Genomic DNA, 8,112 nt, shown 5'->3' with positions numbered 1-8,112 from the left:
GATGATGAGCCCCCATCCCCTTGAGTGTTCATTAGAGCGGCTCTTTGAAGCTCTTTGAACTGAGCTGTCATCTGAGACACAGGAGACACAAGAGACCCTACAGAGTCTACACAGCACAGACCCTGCAGTTTAGAGTGGCCAAGAGCAGGTGGACACAGGAAGTCTCCAAATTACACACAGACAGGACTCTGCATGCTCAACTAGAAGATGCCACTGTCTAATTATATACCAAAGCCTACTATCAAAGCTAAATATATATGATTAGGCTACATTACTAAAGCAACATCTTGCAACTTTCAGGAGTTGGCACATCACCTGCATAATTCCATGGAAATAGAAAGTTAAGACCGCACTTAAGAACATTATCCATGAAGATGAATTTTATGCCATACTGCTGCGGAATATTATAGCCAAATGAATAACATTTCCATGGAGACAAGCAGGACGAGGGTTTCAAACCTGGACTAGGTCTGAACCATGGTTTAACATGTTCTTAGCATGGTATAAACCACAGGTCTAATTAGCTGGGGGCCGCAGGAGGCAGAGTCTGGGTGAGGCTGTGCCGCATCAAGTATTCAATAAAAAAAGCTTAGTTAAAATCTTCTCAAACTTCATTACTGTTTTCAACATACATGAAGAAATACGCCAATTATTGTGGATTTTATGGATATACATCGTTATTTGTTGAATCTTTTGTGATGGGAGTACACAGAGCAAGTGACATGTTTGGGGTTTATCGATTTGGCAGAACCTTCTACACACAACATGGTAATGCCACACTAACATTACATTTTTATATAGTCCTGCAGGCCACAATTTGCCCCTGGGCCATGAGTTTGAGACTCCTGGACTCAAGTAACACAGAAATCCAGTTTCTGATGGCAGGCTGTGCATAGACTAGCCCACAGAAGGTCTAGAATTTGGGCAAATATCTGCTTATCTGCTGTATCTACTTATTTAGGACCATGTAAATTACACACGTTGAACTGTTGTGGGTAGTAGTCTGTTTTCAAATGCATATAATATTTTTTGGGTAGACAAATTACAGGTTTTGTGGTACCTTCCAGCAGCAGTCCAAAGAACTGCCTGAGCAAAGTATTAGTGCCCATAATTCTAATTACCCCCTGCTTCTCTGTCCTTCTCCAGACCTCTGGAGCTTTGACACCGGGCTCTGGACAGCCTGCCTCGTCTGTGCCTCTGCTCAATGGAGCTCTCAGTGACGGAGGGAGAGCTGTAACCCGAGAAGAGGAGGCAGCCGCGGCGATATTATTAGCCAAAACTCCAAAGCGCCACTCGACTCTTCCAGATGTTCCAACGGAGGCACCGAGAGAGGACTAGCCCACTCAGTTTGGACGCCAAGGGGCTGTTACGGTTTTTTTCACCTTGAGGATGCTTCGTTGACGCTACTAAACGGAAAACAAGGGATTAAACACCACAATTTTAATATTTTTTCCCTCTGTTATTGCCGGAGAGCCTTACTGACAGTTGGCTAAGTTTGTTTCGTTTGCATGGCGCGCGTGCACTTCTTGAAAAGTTTTTTGAAATGTCACTCCGCCAGACTGGAATAAAATAGTGCGTTTGGGTGTTAAAAAGGAAACTCTACGACTGTTAAAAAGCAGCTCCACGTTTTTTTGTGGTTGAAGAGGACGAGAGCACACCATGGCGTTTTTTCACTTGCTTCTCTGTGTGGGAATGTTGTCAATGCCCATGTGCGGAGCGTTTTACCGCGGACCGCTACAGCCAGAGATGTCCAACGGCACTTTCCATCACTATTTTGTGCCCGACGGCGACTACGAGGAGAACGACGACCCGGAGAAATGTCAGATGCTTTTCAAAATGACGGACGAACGTAAATGTGGACTTGACGAGGACCAGGACTCGGTGATACGGGACGACTTCACCATCATAAAGCGGCAGATAGAGGACTCGGCCCGGGTGATTGAGGGGATAGGGAAGAGCATCTCGTTCGACCTGGATGGAGAGGACAGCTATGGCAAGTAGAGCCAAATAATGGGACAGTTTTGGACTGTACCACACGTGTGCGTAAAAATGTATGAAAAGACAGAAATCATTTCCAATTAACCACCTTTTGTAGCAATAGAAACCCCTAAAACAGAGCACGAAGAATGTCCGTCATATATGTACATTTTACTCCTAGTTTAATCCAAGATAAATGCTGCATTATGATTTTGTCTAGTTGGTTTATTCCTACACCTGGTTAGGTCTAGGTTAATCCAGGTTAGGTTCTAGTTTAGGTCAGGGTTGTGCTAGGCCTGTATATTTTTTATTTTGTAGCCTATAATTTATTTATTTTATTTATTTATTTATTTTTACTTGTATCTGCACACCTAGGGTTGTCAAAAGTATCCAAAATCAAACACTAATCGAGACTCAAACTAGTATCGAAACTAGATATGCATTTGTATTGATAGTACAAAAGTCACATTCACATGACAGAAATAAGAAACCTTTCCTGAGCAGCTTTAGAATGATCTGGAGCTGTATCAGAACAAGTATAAGACCACATAGACTAGTATACACCCATAGACCGCTATGGAACATACCTGGATGAATAAGGGATTGCACAGATATAAGGCCACGTGGTAATATAAAAGTAAGTACTACAATTTAATATCAAAAATTATATTCTATTGTCTTAAGTGTTTTGTCTTTTTTGAATGTCATGGAGTCAGAATCAGTATTGAGTATCGAGGCGATTCCTTTGTATTGAAATCGAATTAGAAATGTTTGTATCGTGACAACACAAATTCTTCTCAAAGGAACATTTGACCTGTGCATCCTTAGACCACTCCCATCAGGGACACATCACCTGATCTTGAGCCTTTGCCTTCTGTGCATATTTTAGGTTGAAGCAGGACACCAAAGTAGGAGGAAACTCTAAAACATGGGAGATATATGCTACAGAGAAACACTTCACAGTGTTTAGGAAAACCCTCAGGCTTCTTGCTGTAAAGGGAGAATGTTAGAAAAAGTGCAGATCCAGTTTAGACAATGATCACAAATATAGTATCTTATTTATATGTCATTGTTCTGCACGCTGCATGAATGAATTAGTCATAATTACAAAAATGTAACGTATATATGATTTTCATTGATTTTGCCTAGGCTTATAATAATATTTGCCAGTAGTGAGAAAGCAGCTTATCAGGTTGTTCCACAGTTTCTTTTGTTTATTTTTTCTAATATTGTTTTGGCTAATGCATCTCTTTGGACACTTTACCGAGTGACACCAGATATGGGGGATTTTACAATGATAGCCTTTTTGGCATTAAATCCAGAGAAAAATACTCTGATAGGTACCAATTCCAATACCACAATAAAAAACACGAATTATTTAGACAATAGAATGTCATTTTCAACACTAAATTGCAGTACTGTCTTTTGTATTACCATGTGCCCTTATATCAATAGTTCAATAGTGATCTATATACTAGTCTATGTGGTCTTATCATACTTATTGATACAGCTCAGGAGCATTCTAAAGCTATTCAGGAAAGGAAAATTTTTGTCCTGCGAATGTGACTTTTTCAGTATCGATACCTGCTCAAATGAGTATCTAGTTTCAATACTAGTTTTAGCATGGATTAATATCTGATTTTTGATACTTTTGACAACCCTACTACCTATTGTTCAGACCTACAGTATTTCATTCCTAGCTTATCTGCACATTGCTTGTGTAGTCCCTTTTAACCCTCTGAATTCTTCCCATCTTATAGGCAAGTACCTGCGCCGAGAGACCACGCAGATCTCGGAGGCCTTCAGCAGCTCGGAGAAGTCACTGCTGGAACTGGAGGTGAAGTTCAAGCAGAGTCAGGAGGGTGAGCTGAAGGAGGAGCATCGCCTTAATGAGGACTTCCTGCAGATGGTGGTGCACACACGGGACGTCCTCAAGGAGACACTGGACATCTCCCTTGGGCTGAGGGACAAACACGAGCTGCTCTCCCTCATCATCCGCAGCCATGGCACCAGGCTCAGCCGCCTAAAGAATGACTACATCAAGTTCTGAAAAGACACGGTACTGCTGGTGTCATGGTGTTAGGGATTTTAAGTTGCACGGTGTGACTTTTCTGGTGTGGGTCCACCACGTGCTTGTTTCCACAAGGATGTATGTTAGAGCTTTTTAGGTACAGAAAATGATTTAAGTTGTCTTTTCCTCATGGGATATTTATTTTAAGGCACAAATAATCAGACAGGCTTACAACAGCTCCCCTGCTCTTAAAGAGGTGATATTATGTAAAATTGACTTTTTGGAGCTTTCTACCATGTTATAACGTTGTTCCCTCATCAAACACATGCCTGAAATGGTTTATATCTCATACATGCGTGTTTGAGTAATCTTGCAATCTTTCCTGGGCACTTTTTGAACCCTCCTTGATGTATCCCACAAGCCTAACAATGCTCATGCACAGCCATTTTTTATAAGTATACAAAAGCATGATACTAAACAATACAGTACGACTTCACAAACCTGATCAAATGTACAGTAGAGCACTGAAGGGGGAGTGACTTAGTGCAGGGAGCAGGGGAGTGTCAAAATAGAATTTTCAACGCAGTACAGCTTTGAATAATAAGGCAACATGGTGATATAAATATGTTATGTGTTAACAATCAACACACCGTAATGTATTTCTTTATGGATGCTATTATTGCTCAAAGTGGCTTGAAAAACATGCAGTCTTACTGAGAGCGCGGTTGTCTCCATGTAGATAGCAATAACATTTCCATAGAAACAAAGCAGGTGGTGGACCCTCTATGAGAAAAGTTACATAGTGCATCTTTAAAGCAAAAGTAGGAAATGTTCAGGGAATTAGTGCACATTACTATTCACATTCACATTTACACCGTACTTTATCTACAGGTGTGTTCACACTTACACAAACATCATATAAAAATGGAGCGGACAAGTTTCGACAACAACTTAACCAGAACTAGAAACAGGAACCAAACCAAGTCTACATCAAACCAGGATATGTATAAACGCACTCTAAGCAGTACATAAAAATCTACTTTTACTTTACTACACTTTGGTACATGTATCAGCAGTTTGTACTCCGCTATTTATGAATCAGTGCTTGATTCACTGTACCACTGCTCCCCTCATTCTGGGAGCTTTAAAAACTCCTTTTTGTTAGTTGTCACAATCTCTGAAATACATCTTCTCTCAGTTTAACGTTTAGTTAAAGAGGGGGTATAATTGATCTTCTTTTAGCTTTCTGCCATGTTATAAAAATGCCTTAAGAGGTTTTAGATGTCATCCATGCATGTTTCCCTATTTTAACCGTCCTTATGGTTAGCTGTACGATCCTGTGCAATGCTCAGTCCGCAAGCCTACGTCATTTATGCTGTCACATGACAATTCTCCATAAATATACAAAAACATGACAAAACATATACAAAATTGTACACAGCAACTTGACAAACCTGATTTAATGTGCAGTAGTTTCATTAGGGGGATGCACACTGATAATGTTGTGATAGCGATGTGATGTGATTACTTTGCGCAGGGAGCAAAGAGAGGGGAGACTCAGATCGTTCAAAATAATAAAATGTAACATGGTGATCTAAATATGTTAGGTGTTAACAACACCTCCTAGAAGTAAAATACCCCCTCTTTAACATTGAAAAAGCACAAAACATGCTCAAAATATAAGGTGCTAAAGACAACGTAATGCAGAAACAGAGTATTTAAAATATAGATGTTTATAAGATTGATCACTCACAAGTAGCCTACATTAGACACTTTTACTTGAGTCCTATTTTTATATTGTCAAATAGACCTAATGCATCAATATAATATTCTTGAATATGATTTCAACTCCATTTCTCTGCAGTTTACCTTCCTCATTGTGAGGCATTTTGATGAGATTGCTCTTCACTCTGCTGAGGGCTCATATTTGGGCTGTATGATTTTGTAACATTTAAGTTGTGATTTTTGGACTATTATAATCTATTGCATTGGCATTTGCAATATATTTTTCAAATCAAGATTCAGTTCCTAATGGAAATTTTAAGAATAGCTGCAGATTTTTTTTATATAATCATTCATTGTGATTTAATTTATTTTTGTAATTTTCCTTGACAGTGTAGATAACAAACTTCTTCTGTTGGTGTTTAAAGTACCTGACTATTTTTCTGCATGGATATTTCTGTACCAGAAATGTACTGTGTGAAGTGAGTCTTAAACTTTATTGAGGTGAATAGAGACAGATGTTTCATGTTTGGATAATTGACAAAAGTAGGGGTGACGTTCTGCTCTGGAAACTTTAAACATTTGGTTTGGCTCTTCAGGCCAAACTCCACTTCTGTGATGTAAGACAGTAACATGATTTATCAGACCAGCAACCAAAATCTAAAAGGTTTCATCTTGTCAAAAATTAATCCACAAATTTTGTCTTCTTTTTATTTTCATAAACTTTGATGGTTAGACAAGTTAAAAGATGTTGTTACCTTGTTGACTTGTTTTGGCTCCAAGCTGCAAGCCCTTTTACAACACAGTTCTGAAGAAGACTTGAACATGGCTTACATTCAAAGTAGGGCTACCCAATATATGACAGTGTGTTTAAATACATTTTCAATTAAATCCGATGGTTTTCAGTGTTAATTTTCAGAACATAAACAATACAGATTTTAAGTTATTGCTGTTTTTCAATTTTATGTCAAATTACTTCACCCAATGTCTGAACTCTGCTCCAAACCACATTCTTTTGCTCACCAAAGATTTGCTGTAGACCTTGAGATATTAAAGACCCAAGCTAATCATTGAGTATTAGAAATGACTGAAATTCGATTAAAATGTCATTAATTGCCTTAAATCAAAGTGACATTTGAACTTTATGGTGTCTTATTTATTCTGTATAAATCATTTTAACCCTGTAGTTTAGACCTCTACAAACATGCATGAAAAGCATGGGATTGTTGTATTAGTTTAGCTGTGTTTTCTTTATTGTTATAGTACCTGGGCATTTTTAAAGGGCCCATATTACGCTATTTTCTGATCTATGTTATAATGTTGTTTGTCAAAAACAACCTGGAGTTGTGTTTTGTTTCATTCACACATGTTTAACACAAATCCTGCTGAGGTCTTCTCTCAAACTGAAAACACTTTGCTCCACCTTTTGATGTCATGGGGTACACAGGAAGTATATATGTAAGTGCTTCACTGTGTTTTTAAATGCCGTAAACCTTCATTAGAATCCTTTGGATCATTTCCATCCTGGAATTGCCAATATCAACTAAAATCTACTAAAACTTAACTTAAACTACTGCTTCATGACATGACAAGGTGGAACAGAGCATTTTGAGCTTTGGAGATGTAGACAGATTAATAATGCTGGGTTACTCAAACTGGTGTGAATGAAACAAAACACAAGTCCAGGTATGTCTAATGAGGTAACAACATTATAACATGGCTAAAAGCTCACAAGAGTCAATTTGGCATAATATAGAACCTTTAAAACAGACATTGTGAACTGAATCTTGATCTAAGTCTATCCTTTGTGTAAATGTGTAGATACAAACAGCTTATTGCAAGCTTGAGTTGTATTCAGAGCAGGCAGACTTTGCACAGCCCCCGTTCCACTAAAGCTTTGGACATATTTACTATATAATATTTGTTATATCTTAATAATTATTACTTATCAATGGTGTACAGTGTATTTTATGGGCTAATAATAAGTAAATACTGTGAGCATCATTGTCTACAGAAAATTATTGTATTCCTGTTTATATTTGTGGATATTTGAACAAGACTGCGGGCAGCTCTATAGTATATACTGAGCAGTTAACAGTGTTATTTTGTGTGTGCCATCTTAAATAAAAGTCTGTTTAAGGTACAGATGAGGTGGAAGTATATTTCTTTTTTATGTAACATGCTGTCATATGTTCTATTCATTCAGGATTGCAAACTCAAGGATACATGTAGTTGAAGTCTTTTTAATAGTTAGTTATTTATAGACTATTTGCTTGATATTCTAATTTTGCATATCTCCAGAACAACAATTACAATATTATCCATGCCTTGAAATATCTCCCACTCCTAAGTTGAAGTGTTTCCCACATATTTCAGGTAGAATAGGGTGGCAAAAATTCTTT

At 38.2% G+C, this 8,112-nt stretch overlaps 1 protein-coding gene across 1 annotated transcript; it reads left to right on the top strand.

The window, feature by feature from the left end:
- Positions 1 to 1,217: 1,217 nt before the first annotated feature.
- fibinb (fin bud initiation factor b) lies at positions 1,218 to 7,848 on the top strand. The gene is made up of 2 exons (XM_033988198.2): positions 1,218 to 1,993; positions 3,738 to 7,848. Exons 1-2 carry the CDS (start codon positions 1,660 to 1,662, stop codon positions 4,025 to 4,027), a joined length of 624 nt encoding a protein of 207 aa, XP_033844089.1. The 5' UTR covers positions 1,218 to 1,659; the 3' UTR covers positions 4,028 to 7,848.
- Positions 7,849 to 8,112: the final 264 nt, after the last annotated feature.

This window comes from Periophthalmus magnuspinnatus, chromosome 3 (genome assembly GCF_009829125.3).
Source record: "Periophthalmus magnuspinnatus isolate fPerMag1 chromosome 3, fPerMag1.2.pri, whole genome shotgun sequence".
Taxonomy (NCBI): domain Eukaryota; kingdom Metazoa; phylum Chordata; class Actinopteri; order Gobiiformes; family Gobiidae; genus Periophthalmus; species Periophthalmus magnuspinnatus.
This window is presented reverse-complemented; position numbering and strand designations above follow the sequence as displayed.

Bases quoted from the DNA above. Each gene is read 5' to 3' on its own strand.
- fibinb (XM_033988198.2), top strand. From the start codon at position 1,660: ATGGCGTTTTTTCACTTGCTTCTCTGTGTGGGAATGTTGTCAATGCCC. The intron at 1,994-3,737 runs GCAAGTAGAGCC...CCCATCTTATAG, and splicing joins GGATGGAGAGGACAGCTATG to GCAAGTACCTGCGCCGAGAG.